The sequence below is a fragment of the Scomber scombrus genome, chromosome 2 (genome assembly GCF_963691925.1).
Source record: "Scomber scombrus chromosome 2, fScoSco1.1, whole genome shotgun sequence".
NCBI lineage: Eukaryota > Metazoa > Chordata > Actinopteri > Scombriformes > Scombridae > Scomber > Scomber scombrus.
The window spans coordinates 29333091-29348083 of record NC_084971.1 but is presented as its reverse complement, the minus strand read 5'-3'; the positions used below and the strand labels follow the sequence as shown (position 1 = coordinate 29348083).

General features: G+C 37.0%; 1 protein-coding gene across 1 annotated transcript; it reads right to left on the bottom strand.

Annotated features, from left to right (window-relative positions):
* Positions 1-380: 380 nt before the first annotated feature.
* LOC133986611 (uncharacterized) lies at positions 381-1662 on the bottom strand. Its single transcript, XM_062426329.1, has 4 exons — positions 1535-1662; positions 965-1267; positions 652-885; positions 381-490 (listed from the first exon to the last, which is right to left on the bottom strand). The coding sequence occupies exons 1-4, from the start codon at positions 1587-1589 to the stop codon at positions 381-383; spliced, it is 702 nt and encodes a 233-aa protein (XP_062282313.1). The 5' UTR covers positions 1590-1662.
* Between the last annotated feature and the right edge of the window lie 13331 nt (positions 1663-14993).

The window sequence follows — 14993 nt, the reverse complement described above, 5'->3', positions numbered from 1 at the left end:
CCTGTAGGCAGTTTGGTTGTCAGCCAGCGGACATCTGGTGTTACAGGTCAGTGTAACGTAGTTCACACCTGCAGGAGTCCTTTGAAGGCCTACTTCTGTTTGGAGATGTTAACTAAATTATTAACAGTTATATGTGTTTTAAATTAAAAATAGTGTATTGATTGCAAAAATCATTAAAGTGTTACTCCAGAAAATAATAATGTGTTAAATTGTAATAAGTATTTCGGTAACACAATAAAGACTTGAAAATATACATATTGATATGAAAATACATGATTGGTCAATTAGATGTCTGTCCTAAAGTTTATATTTTAAAGATATAATAATTGTGAGTTATGGGAGTGGTGTTTGTGTAAATGTTTGTGGACATTTAGAGAAAGTTAACCTCTGGGATATGTGATGGAGCAGGACTCATCCACTGATGTCTGCTTTTCAGAGCACATTCTTCCTTTAGCGTAGGTCACAGTAAAACAGGTCGATGTGACAGAATCTGAACAAAAACAAATAGTATTTAATAATCTAACAGGTGAACACTTAGGTATAGTATTTAATAGAATTCATAATTTAAAAAGCTTAAATAGTAGAAATATTCTTGGAAGTGTTTAACTAGAGGTTTTGTAACATGATAAGGAGCCAAATGTTGTCACTCACCCACTGAGACTTCAGGAGCTCTGAGATGCTCGTAGCCTTTGACAGCACAGGAGTATCTGACTGCTTCCTCACTGCTGACCAGCTGTTGGTACCAGGGAGACCAGTCCTGATAGAGAAACTCTCTGTTCTTGTACCAGATGTAGGCTGCAGGGTTTTCAGTCAGAGGACAGCTGGAGCCACAAATCAGTGATACTGTCTGTCCCTCTGTGGCAGGAATCACCTTCACCTGCAGGTCTGAGATGATGGTGAATAACGTGAGAGTTCATATACTGATTTCATTCTTAAAGTAACACATTAGTGACAAACACTGTACCTGCAACATGGAGGAAGACTTCACTTTGTGAGCAGGATTGCATGTATTCTGCACTCTCCGAACAGCAGTAAACCTTATTTGTATCACTCTCTGTCAGATCTTTGATTGTTAGAGTGTAGTTACGTTTTTCAGACATTTTGTACTTTACATGATTTCCATCTGCAGAGAGCTCTTTGAGAACATGTTTGGATACATCCCAGTGTACAGTGAACCATTTCAAGCTTGAAGTGTGATGTTGAGCTGAGCAGGGCAGATCCACTGATGAACCTTTTAAGGCACAAATGTTTGCTTGTCCCTGAACCCCTTTAACAGAAAACAACATCTGGATTGATTTAAAATAATTAAAATATAATTATAATATTCTTCTAATACTAATCACTGAATATTGTCAGATTTAAATATTATAAATGAAGAACATTTGTTGTACAATCTTCCGGCTGTACACATTTTAATCCTTATAATCACGTTAAACTTTTTTTTTTTTTTTAACAAATTACAGTAAATAATCTCATATTGTTTATATCATGTTTGCAGTAATTAAATAAGAAGAGAATAAACAATAATTCATACCTGAGATGCACAGAATGAAACCCATAAACACACAGCCAGCTTCTGTCAACAACATGGCTGCTGTAGTCTCTCCGCTTCAAAACAGAAAGTAGATTATCTATTTTTACCACACCTGCTGTGTTCATGAAAGCTCATAAACACCAAAACTATAAATAAAATCAAAATCAACAGCAGTCCTCTTACAGAGTAAAGGCTTAAGACGACAGAAGGGACTGTTGGTCACTGTGAGAGTGGTGGTAGACGCCCAGCAAGCAGCTCTGTCAAATCACTTCCTTCCTCTTTGTAACCCAATGAAACTTCAAGAAAAGAATCTAACAGTTAAAATTAGACTTTAACTTTAGGGTGTCATCATGTTGCTCACTCTGTATCTCATCACAATTATTCTTTTTATTTTAAGTTTTTATATTATATTGGCTCTTCTTGCCAGATATCGTAGTGTTAAACTACTTCATAGTTTCACTGAAATGTTGTAAACGTTGCTTAATTCAGAACAGAGAGATGTGAAGCTGTCTGTTGGTGGTTTTTGTGGTGGAAGCTGCAGAAGTTGATGGTTACTTAATGCACTGCAGAGCATTCAGAATAAAACTAATACTATTATAATATGTTGTAAATCAAGAACATTTGAAGAGCTCATTCATGCTGATGAAGTAAAAATCTTGAGAGCCTTTTTTGTAGCTGGCAGACATGCTGCATGTAGCTCTGATACCAGAAATGAACCTCCTTCCTCTTTATAATTCTCAGTAAAATGAAACCACAGATAAATAATTAATGTAGTGCTGCAGTTGTTTAGTTATTTGATGTCATATTTTAACATAGAAAACCTTTATATTTACTTTAATGTGTCATTGTTTCGAATTTTACGCATACATTGGCTTATCATGCAACATGCAGCAGAGTTAAACTGCATCAAATTGTCGTCATAAATAGGTGCTAAAGTGTAGGGCGGAGAGGTGTGAGTCTGTCTGTGGTTCACAGTGAGAAAAATAAAATAAAAACTTGTGAAGGGGAAGTTGCACAAGTAGTTTTTATAATCATATCAAACACAGAAGAACATGCAGAGTGGAACATGTTTCTGAAAACACGTTTTACAAAAGCTATTTAACAGTTACAGCTGCAAATCAACCAGAAAGTAATACAACATGAAGCTCACCAGAATAAAAGACAAAGTGCTTCATTAAGCTTATCTAGCATTGCATTGTGGTCTAACAATGTCACTGCTCAATCTACTTGAGACATATAAGTATTGTGTACAGTTAGATCAGTCTGTTCAGTCATCCCTTGAGATGCTGCTTCATCAGCCTCTACTGGAGCTTTCAAACACTCTGATTCAGTAGTGAAACAGTTAATGTTACATATTGACATTACAAATATATTACTCCGTACATCACAAATGAAGTTTTGTTTGCTGTGTTGTATGAACTGAAAAACGTAAATGAATGTGCTGTACGAGTATAATATGTGTTAATTATATATCCAAGTAAAATATTTAAAAAGTATTAGAAAAGCAATCTTTCTCAGTCGCAGTTGCGTCATACAGCTCACAATTTTTAGCTATATTCTGGTAACCTTTTAAGCAAGTTTCAAATAAATGTGATCAGTGGTGTGTTCAATGATTATCAATTTAAACTCCAAACACCACAGTGAAAGTGATCACTTAATACACGGGTTAAACGGCATGACTCATCATAAAGAGAGGTGTGAGACTGTCTGAGTGTGGTTCACAGGGAGAGAAATGTTGTGAAAAGGGATCCGCAGACATATTTTTATAATAATATCATACACTACAGGAGATGCAGAGTGGAAAATGACTCAAAGAGCCAAATCAGGTTTACAAAAGCTTGTTTTAGTTACAGCTGCAAAACAACCAGGAAGTAATACAATTGACTTACAAAAATGATTCAGCAGTGAAGCAGTCAGTGAGCAATATAAATCTATGGTCTTGTCACCTCTAAATCATGGGAGGTTTTTTTTTCATTCAAATATTTTAATTATTTTCCAGCAGTGTTGCATACTGAGCTGCACTTGATTGACGAGGGACACAAGCCAAAACACATTGGTATCACAATAACGTTATTCTCTATACTACAAGTGTTGTGTTTCAGTACATTTTAGGGTAACTGCTGGTAAACATTAGATGAATTTAATGATGGTGGAGATTAGAAACCATGACATGTGACATTGAAGTCAGCATACATCAGGCAAAACATCTCACCACATCCGACCTGTGATGTGTCAGATACACCCCAACACCATATGTGCATTGAAGGATTGTTGAAAATGGCACCGTTCAAGATGAGCAGGGGTCACTAATTGGATCTTGAATGAGTCGCAATGGTTGATCACTTCAGGTTCCTGTTGGGTCTAAAGTTGATGACAGCGTAAGTAACATGCTCCTGTTCTGTTGTCTGGTGTGGCTGGTCGGTGGAGTAGACAGGATCTGTGTGGATGTTAGGGAAGTAGACTCTGCTGTAGTGAAGATCATCCTGCTCTCTAGGTGGAGCTGAGATGTTTTCATACACAGCAACAGTGTTAAGCTGAGGAGAAGACAAGATATGTCATATTAGTTGACATTATAGAGCACTAAACCTGGATAGATTTTATTGGTATTTAAGTATAGTATAACACAATAGGTAATCAATGGCATGAGTGACTATTGGATACATTTTACAGCCATAGAAGGATCTTGAAGAAGCTTGTCCAAAATATGTTTGTTTTCTTTTACAGATAGGCATTAGGTCTAAGTAATCATATCATATCAATGATGAAATCCCTATCTAGTGATTTACAGCTAATAAAAAACGAATGTAACTGTCTAATGTGAACTGCAGTAGAAGACATTTTAGATTTACAGTCAATCTTCATTGACCCATAAAACTAATGGTACTGCACAATGTACTTCTGTCGTTTTGTGTCACTTGAAGGTTCATGCCATCTGAGGGGAAGCAGGATAGACATAGGTGATGTTTTTCCAGTCGGAAAAAAAAATTGAGAAGGAATCGCAAATCCTGCACCATGTCAGGTAAAAAAAAAAAATAAATAAAAATCAATCCCACTTTCTCCCTTGAAAGTCTGAAATCCAAAGTGTTTTTAATTAAATAAAAGTGACAATTTGAGTTTTGAACTTGCTTTTCTTTAAAATCAAACTGAAATATGAACCATCTCTACTTTTTGTGAGAATAAATATAAACAATCATGACGCTGTAGACATTGTGCATGATTCTTAATGTTGGAAATACTTGTGGAAACAGTGTCGTGGTTTCAGGTCTCTTTGGACAGACCCATCATGCTGTTAAGTTTGTATGTCACTTGGAAACTGGAAACTAGCAAGCTGGGCTAACTAACTCAGACAGTAAACGGGCTTAATGTTAGCAATGATTCCAACAAGATGCCATTATTGTTTGCATTATTTCAACTCCTTCTGAGTCACTGACAGCTTTGTTTGTACCAGGTTATTAAAAGGCAGAGGTCTAGTTAGCGTTAGATAAGTTGAAACACAGCTACAGGTACTTTAATGTCAGCAGCACCACATATTACCAAATGATTTGGATCAGGACACTGAGTAACTGTAAGCAGTGCTCAATTCACAGATGGGACCAAGCAACAGCTAACAGCAGCTAGCAAGACGTTGCACCGATCAAATTACCAAAACCATCATTGTCAGGTGGATACTGTAGGGGGTGCTATTGAGGCAGAAAAACAGACCCCTTCAATTTCTTCTTTTTGGTAGTTATAGTACACAAGTCCATCAGCTAAACAAATACCAAGGAAATACGTACAGAGTTCTCAGCAAAAATGAATTTGAATTTAATTTCAATTGTAAAACTTAAATGTTATGCAAAAGATTTTTGAAATGTCTGTTCTTTACCTGCTCCATGTTGATGGTCGCTTCAGTACTACAAGATTCACCTAAAGTCCTTTTTCTTCTACATAGTGAAACAAATGAGCATATGAATGAGTAATTTCAGATTAGAAATTAAATGTAATTTCTTGCAATAGAGCACAGATTTACTCACCTCCTAATCCACAAGATGACAAAAAAAGTGTTATAACTAGGAGAGTAACAACAGCTCCTCCTGCTGCTGCTGCTGCAACTGCTGATGTCTCATGACTTTGAACAGTAAGAGTCTTTTCATTGGATTTGACGTCCTTCACTGCACAGTGGTAGTTTCCTGCATGCTGACTGCTGAATGGGTCCAGTACCAGTTGTTTGCTTTTGTTCTGTCTCAGGTTCACAGATTGGTTGTTCAAGTACCACATGTAGGTTGTGTTTTCAGCCAAAGGACAACTGGTTATGCAGGTCAGTGTGACTCTTTGGCCCTCTGTCACATTAGCAGGATGCAACCTCACTTTTAGGCCTGAAAAATGGTTAGATTGATCAGTAATTATTTTTTAAAGAAAAAAGAAGAAAAACAAAGACACCAGTAAGTCATCAAATCTAAATACTTAAGTAACAATATCTAATTGTCCTAATTCCTAATTGTTTAAACCTGTACCATTTTCCATTAGAGTCTCATAGGAACCTTCCCTGTTCTGCCACCCTGGGGGTCAAGGTCTGATTAAATTTAGAAAACTAAGGCAACCAAGGGGAAACATCTCCTTAAAAAATAAATCTAATGCCGATTGGGACACAAGCACTGATTTCTGATGCCAGTCACTGTAATGATAAGAGCACATTTTGTAGATCTCATCATGTTCAGACAGCAGGGGGCGTTCCTGGTCTATGAGTCAAGTAAGCTGCTGAAGCTGGAAGCTGTAGTACTTGTAACATGGATGAATTTCACATCTTTGATGCAGTAAAGTTCTATCTCTTTAAGTAACCAGTGTGTTGTTATTGAAGAACCCACAAACTCCAACAAAACAGTCACCAGCTTTGTCTGCCCAACCATCCACCCAAAAATAAGACTTTTTGCTCTCTAAACTTTTGCTAATGAGACAGAACAGTTACCATTATTCACAAGAAACCAAAAGAACAAAAAAATCACTGATTGGCTGTACAGATTGACACATGAAAAGTAAACAAAAAGCACTGTAATCAATCAGTCATGCATTTTTTAAACAAAAAAATTAAGCGACAGAGAATCAAGATAGTTAAAAAGATGGGGGTGGAGAGGAGAACAGAGCAGAGGAGAGCAGAGGAGATGCAATGTGCATCATTACAAAGCATTTAAACATCAGAATTACCTGTAACAACCAAAGTCACTCCAGGAAAATCTGACTCCCATTCTCTATTATCATCTGTCAATCTGAATTTGTACTCTGCAGAGTCATTCCTCCTCACATGTTTGATTCTCAGGATGTGTTGGTTCTTCACATCATGATACTCCACACGACCTGTAGGCACCTCCTTAATTTCCTTTATACCATTTGTTGTTATGTCATACCATGATTTAGAGCTGAGGTTCTTTGTTTCAGGGTACGAGTATTTACTTGAAATGTTCACTGTAGAGCCTTTCAGAGCACAGATCCTCTTCCTGTCATAATTCACAGTCCAGCACTTCTTAACCTTAGCACCTGAAATACACAGAACAGACTGAATACACTAACAGCAGCTCTTAGGTTAAACGTCTTGATGAGTATTCACTCGATTGCCGTAACTGTCATTCGCGTGTAATATTAGAGCAGTAACAAGACTGACATTGACAAGATGAAGGTAGAGGACAATGAAATACAGTAATGAGATGATAAAAATATAATACGAAAATATATGAGTAAAATAAATGAGATAAAGTAAAATAAATGAGATAAAGTAAAATAAAATGAAATAAAAGACAGTAACAATGAACAGACAAACAAACAACATCACATAAAAGCTAGTCTGTAGAAATGAGTTTTGAGAAGTGACTGAATCTGCGAGCCTTATATCCTTGGGCAGGTCGTTCCAAAGTCGAGGGGCCCTGAGGGCTAAAGAACAGTCTCCTCTAGATTTCAACCTCGACTTTGGGACAGCCAGAAAGGCTACACCCAAGGATCTAAGGTATATATTGTATATATAGTATGTATTTTTCCTATTGTTGAAATCTTCAGTTTCGGTTGCTATTTTGTTGTCTTTATAAGCCTTTTTGGGTATTTTACAATCTCACCAGCACAATCTATTTTTACTCCTATAATGTAATGTTTATGTGTATTTTCATGCAGAATAAACTGTCACTTGTAGAAATGAAACAATAATAATTCAAGAAGTTATTATTTTGCAAATAAGCTGCACATAAAATCTTGACATGGACCAAAAATCTTTACCAAAAAAATGCTGGTACGTCTTGTTTTAGTTTTGTCGTTCTGTGCATGTCTTTGCTGTGAACACAGTCCTAGCATGCACCTTCATGCATTCAGAGTCACAGAAAAAATGTTCAAAGTTATCTGGAAATTGAATGAAGTTTTGTGCAGTGTTGTAGCAGCACTGTTTAATCATTTTGTAACATTTTCTAGTTGTTATCCAATTTGTAGTTTAATGATGAGACAATGCTTCTGTTTTCTCTCATTGACTCTTTGATTAGACCTATAGTCACACAGGGACACCTAGTGTCCACAAGTTGTGAAAGCAACTTTTTAATATCTGCAAGATCATTATTGCGTCACAGTGTAGAGCGACCATCCTTATGTTCCAAAACATACACATACTTTTATTATTTGTAACTCCCAGAAGCCCTCATTAGCATGAGGATTGGTGATATTTCAATAAGTGAATAATACAATAGTAGTGTCACTATGTCTCATGCATTCATATAGACTACGCCTGCTGTAGACTATACAGTAAGTCAGAATATTTGTGGTGATTATAATAATGTGTATATGTTAATAACATAGGCTTCATGTCTGTCATCACATTTAACCCGATATAGTGAAGGTGAATATTTTTCACAAGAGGTAATTTTCCTCAGAAAACATCACACTATCTGAAAGTTTCCCCTTTTTTTTTAGAAAAAGCACCCCGAAAACATTTCTTCTTTTCCATACATGCACAGTAAGTCATGGACTGAAGTGCATGGACCACGGACAAAGTGAGCAAAACAGGGGATGCTATTGGACATTCGAAACGATTTCTGAGGAGAATTACTTTTATGAAAGATATCAAAGTGTCACTATTTTGGTGGTCTATATATATACATAGATCTTATTTGGAGGGTTACTGCATTTATAAACTGTGCAGTGTTTCTGTAACTATCCACCTATTGTGATGCTGTAAACATCATTTGACTCATACTTATTATTGATTATAATGCATTTATATTTATGACACTAATGTACTATTCCATCAGTTATAAAAGACCATACAATCTGTTCATTGGTTCATACTCACAGACTTCATCAGAGTGCAGATCCTCGACGCCTTTTACAACACAGGAAAGGGTTCGATGACGACGCTGTTTTTTGACAATTTCCTGGTCAGTCTGAGGACAGCTGGTGTTACAGGACAGTGGCGAGGTCCTTTCAACATGTACTTCTGTTGGAAGATGATCAATACATTCACATTCATGAGTAGAGATATTTGGGTGGGATGTCTGTAAATGTTTGTGGAAACTTAACCTCGGGGATATGTGATGGAACAGGGCTCTAATATCTTAGGGCACATCCTCCCTTCAGCGTAGGTCACAGTAAAGCAGGTCGATGTGACAGAATCTGAGCAAATAGACATGTCCTTCAGTATTTTTGATGTTGAACGTAATAATAGTCGTAAGATTTATCCCCCTGTTCCTGAACAATCTAGTTCTTCTTGAAAAATATTAAGGCAAGGATTTTGCAATGTTGTCACTCACCCACTGAGACTTCAGGAGCTCTGAGGTGCTCGTAGCCTTCGACAGCACAGGAGTATCTGACTGCTTCCTCACTGCTGACCAGCTGTTGGTACCAGGGAGACCAGTCCTGGTAGAGAAACTCTCTGTTCTTGTACCAGATGTAGGCTGTAGAGTTTTCAGTCAGAGGACAGCTGGAGCTACAAATCAGTGATACTGTCTGTCCCTCTGTGGCAGGAATCACCTTCACCTGCAGGTCTGAGATGATGGTGAATAACGTGAGAGTTCATATACTGATTTCATTCTTAAAGTAACACATTAGTGACAAACACTGTACCTGCAACATTAAGGTAGATTCCACTTTGCAAGCAGTCTTGTTGGTTTTCTGCACTTTTTCTACAGCAGTAAACATTTTTATCACTCTCTGTCAGATCTTTGATTGTTAGAGTTGGATGAGTATCTTCAGAAATGTTGTACTTTCCATCTGCAGAGAGCTTCTTCAGAATATATTTTGAGTGATTCCTGTGTTGAGTGAACCATTTCATGCTTGAAGTGTGATGTTGAGCTGAGCAGGGCAGATCCACTGATGAACCTTTGAAGGCACATATGGTGTTTGCTCGTACCTGAACCCCTTTAAAATAAGTTTTCAGAAGTTTTCAGAAGCAAGCATTTGGACTTTACATGTGGAAAGCATTACATTTTTTTTTTTTTTTCTACAAATTAATTTGCAAAATTAATTTCTTTGATCAGTTCAGCCAACAGTTAGGATGTACTCTTGCACATCAGTAAAACACACTTCATGTCCAACATACCTGAGACGTACAGCATGACACCCATGAACACACATCCAGCTTCTGCCAACAACATGACTGTTGTAATCACTGATCTTCTACACAAAGAGCAGATTACATAACAGTATTTGGATTAGCTTTATCAAAACTTCTGAATTCATTAAACCTCATCCAAGAAATTGTAACTGACTGGTTAATACAGTGCCGACAGCTTTCTGCTTGAAGAGTTTAAGAAGAGGAGTTGGGTGTTGGTCGGTGTGATGATGGTTGTGATGGCTGTGCCTCTGACATTTCACTTCCTTCATCACTAAGTGATTATCATTCTTAGTAAAAGGAAACCACAAGTGAAGACTTACTTGATAAATTTGCATCAGGGGAAACAAACAACATTTCATCACTGGGATGTTGTTGTCATTATAGTTATTATTGCTTTCTTGTGAAATTCTTATTTAGTGTACTGGCTCTTCATGCAACACGAAAAATAAACCACATTATGTGTTCAATTAAAATGTTGTTAGAGTGAGAGCTATGGGTACGCAATTGGAAGAACGTATTATCTAAGGTTGAAGAAGAAGGAAGAGGAAAACCACTTACTTATCAGATATCTTAGTATACTACAGAAGATGTTCAAAGGACCAATCTATTTGCTGCTGATAGGGCCAGTGTAAAATGAACAGTGATGTGATATTAAGTGAAAGTAAACTGCCCAGTAAAAAGCACACAACTACTTCATACATAACTTCCAGTTGACTGTAAAATAAATTATTGATAGTTCTTGTCTTAAATCCTCTCCACAGCTGATTAAGTAGACATTTCACTTGCTGGAAATAATCTGTATGCTGCCTTGTTTTTAAGGTTTGGGCAGATTGCAATGGAGATAGAGAGAAAAAGTGTGGTTTGCTGCACCCAGTGGAAACTTGTACACTGATGTTGAACTGATAGTCACCACCTCTGACATTAAGTCTGTGTACATGTAGAAGTTGTTCATAGTAGCAGTTAAAGTGGTTATGATATAGACTTTGGAAAATATAAAAATAAAAATTGACTGACCTCCACAGTCTGGATGTGAAACTGTGTGACTCGCCAACAGCAGCTTTACTTGTCAGCTTATCATTATAAATGAATACAAAACTTTAAATTCACTTGTTCTTGCATTTTAATAAAATGTGACACATCATTTGATAGGAATCTGAAGTTAAACTGCAAAGGTGGAAGAGCTGAGAGCTGCACCCAAAGTTCAGACGTGCGCTGCAGACAGACACCGATACTGGTCTGTTTTCTGTGTGCCGCTCAGGATGCAAACGTAAGGACTGAGATGAAAAAGTGCTTATAATTTTCATTAATGAAGGATAAACTTTATGTACTTCACTTTGTGTTTTTCCTACGTTTTGTTGGCACAGCTGATGACTTGAAGTCTATTTTAGGTTACCTTTATTTCATTGACATTCAGTAACAGGCTCAGATAAAGTGCCTCAGAGTTATTTCAATATAAACACGCTGTATTTCTGCCATGTGCTGTGTCAGTGATGTTTTATCTAAGAAATGCAAATGTGAGCATGAAGTTCAGTGAAGTATGCAGACTTCCTTTTATCTAAGCACAAAATACATCTGCTTTCTATAATATTGTGGACATGTGTGTGTTTTAGGGAGGGGCACCAAAATCAATTATTTTGTATTTTTCCACTAAAACATGAATTTTGTGACTGGATTAAATGTTATATTTTATTATATGTTGTAATGTTCTAATTTCTGCTTCATCTACTTCACTTATTAAGGATGAAGGTTAAAAATATATCCCTAAAATCTCTTGAGGTACAACACTTCTTGACCTTTCAGCATAAACTTTAAACTAACAAACCTTTATTAGGACATTACCCATTCATTCAACTGATGTGAGCTTTGACACACCTGCACATAAAATAAAATGTAACCTACATCTAACAGACAAAAAAGAAATTCCTCATTCTGCTCTTTTGCAATTGGCAGCCTGTCTTTTTATAAACCTGCCATTGCTATTCAAATGATTCTCTGCTGTATGTTCCTATAAAGGCCGATGATCATACTTCAATTATGAAATAAGGGATCTTTGTGGCCGCTGTGAAAAATAGGATGTTCTAAAAAATAACTGAGATGCAGGTTCACACAGGCAAGTGACACAGTAACTTTAGACCGCTGTGTTTTATCACAGCCAAACTAAGCACATTAAAGAAAGCACCAAGCCTGCCGTCTTTCAATCATAAAACAGCTAAAATCCAGTATTTCCTGTTCATGGCTGATGTACACATTTTAACACATGCCTTTGTTTCATCTAGAATTGATTAATATTTTCAGACCTGCCATTCATTTGTTCTAAAAGTCTTCAGATGGTTTAAAATTCAGCAGTTAAAATCTGATCTAAAACTAAAAGAAAATGAATATTCTAGCCTCCCTTCAGTGGCTCCCTATCCACCAGACTCTATGGTGTTTCTGATAATTTATCTTTAAAATATTCATATACATTTGCCTATGTTGTGGTCATGGGGGGCTTTTTCTAGTGAGCACATTTGGGCTACATACCTATCACTTGTTTTAACCAGTATTTGGAACAGTACACTTGTGCAGGGTACATCAATAACTGATGAAGTGATAGTACCCAAATCTTAAGCAGTTCATAGTCCATCCTGCAGATGGCGCCATCATTTCAGCACACAATCTCAGCAGGCATTGTGCAGTCAGTGAGACTAATTCTTTGCCTCCGAGGCATTTGGCCACCTTTTTCACAACACCATTTCTGCTTGTGTGTGCACAGTAATATTTTCCACTGTTTGCTGCTTAGCCGATGTGACTTTGTCCATGAGAAATGTGTGAGAGCTCATGTGGAGCCCAGTTGATCCCTCTGCCCTCAGATTATCAGATGGAGAAAAAACTCAACAGATAATGTGAGAAAATGCTGGGTACCCATAACAGCTGGTGTGTGTGTGTGTGTGTGTGTGTGTGTGTGTGTGTGTGTGTGTGTGTGTGTGTGTGTGTGTGTGTGTGTGTGTGTCTATGTATACATGTGTGTATTGGTTAACAGGCAACAGCCGACCGTGGTTTATGCCTAGATGAGCTCAGTGTCCAGCCATAACATAGTGAGACAAGGCCATAGTGTGAGTCTTTGCCATAAAAGACAGGTGGGTCATTGTGAAAAAGATGTGCTTTGTTTACAGTAACTAAACATTTTGTATGAAACTAGTTAAAACAACACGCAAAGTCAGGTTTGTCATAATGAAAACAAAGCAATTTAAGTAAGTGTGTTTTAAGAGAGTCGAGCACTTTCACAACAGTGAAGCCTTAGTGTAGGAAACAGGCTAGAGGAAGTAGCTGAGAGTGACAGAAGATGGCTTGAAGAACAATGAGCCTCAGTTGAATTAATCCTAGCTCTTAATGCAGCTTAGTAGCTGAATAGTTGAACCGTCATGTTTGACCTGCTAGCCACTGTAAGCCTGCTACTGTTTTGACATGACTCAAGTGTTTAAGCTGTGGTTAGTCTAGTGAAATCTATTAGCACGCTTGACAACCCTTAACAACGCTGATGTGGGACCGACAGCACCGGGCGACTGATTCTCCTCATATTGACTGTATCTCAGCCTGCGGTCAGCCCGATCAAAATTCATGTCACACTTTATTCTCAGAGTCCTTTTTATCGTTATAAACTCGTCATCATCATCCAGTTATCAGTGAGACTCACTGAATGACGGGCTTTGATAGTCAGCATCTGGGTTACTGTCGGGGTTAAAGTAAATATTTATTGTTGTCTTTTAGTAACAGCTTTAGTATGAAGGAACTATATAAGATGCAGTCAGTGATCAGAAAGTGATTATTAATGTAATTAAAAGGTGGATGTATGAAATAGAAGCAAGGGAAGCTCCAGTTATATTAACTATGAAAAATTATTTGGTCTGTTTTGAGATCATTTTAGTAACTCAAGATCTCACATTTCAAGATCACAAATTAAATGTTTACTTATAATGAGATAAAACACGTTGCTCATATATATTGTTTAATCCTGTTGTTTACTGTTCTTACTATAAAATGTCTTATAATATCAGAGTAATGGCCGTATGTACTTCCTGATGTTAGTTTTATGTCTGTGTTTTGGTCAGAATCCTGTAAATTGAATGTAACATAAATCTTTGAGAGTAGATGCCTTGCTCATGAGCATGTCAGTTATAATGTAGTTTGAAGGACGTTTATACACCTGCCTCGTGAGCTCCCTTATCGTTTTTTCCCCCTTTCTTTTTGTTTTTACTTTTTAAGGACATTAAACATAAAATACAACACCTGCACCTGTTTATACAGTTTATCAGGTCTAATCAGTATTTCAAGGTGAACTTTTCGAATCAAAAGGCCAAAGGCTTCTTTGATAATGTCTCATGATAAATTCTCAGAAAGCCTTTCAAGAAAGAGCTTTATGGAACGATTACACACTTGTGTTATTATGTGATTGTGATGTGAATCTTGGAAAGCTTAGATATGCTTAAACTCTTTAGTTTGAGCTGAGGGGAACTGCAGAATCAGGTTATAATACCCTTTCACATACACATTTTATATATTGATAGTATATTAAAAAAATAAAATAAAATATCTGGGTCATTGTTTCATGAGTAGAAACTCAGCAAGGTATTGAGAACAATCTATCTACTCTTATGGGTTAATTATAATTAAGTCATTTAAAATGTATGTAAAATAATGTTTTAACTGAATACTAATAAAATGGTACACTCAAGCTTTTAATTGAGGCAACAGTCTAAACAGCTCTCACTGCCAACCGCTGCCAAACACATTAATAAGACAAACCAGTAAATCTTACGTCTCAATACCAGAGTAAAGCCTCATCAGCTTTTACATGCTCTCTCTGTGGTTTGCCATCCACCCACTCACATTCAGCCCCGCCAGCTCAGGCTTGTTTAGCACTCA

What these genes read in the sequence shown, in the direction of transcription:
- LOC133986611 (XM_062426329.1), bottom strand. Translation starts at nt 1,589, where the DNA reads ATGTTGTTGACAGAAGCTGGCTGTGTGTTTATGGGTTTCATTCTGTGC. An exon ending in TTTCATTCTGTGCATCTCAG is followed by an intron (nt 1,268 to 1,534) that starts GTATGAATTATT and finishes TTTCTGTTAAAG; the next exon opens with GGGTTCAGGGACAAGCAAAC. An exon ending in AGTCTTCCTCCATGTTGCAG is followed by an intron (nt 886 to 964) that starts GTACAGTGTTTG and finishes CCATCATCTCAG; the next exon opens with ACCTGCAGGTGAAGGTGATT.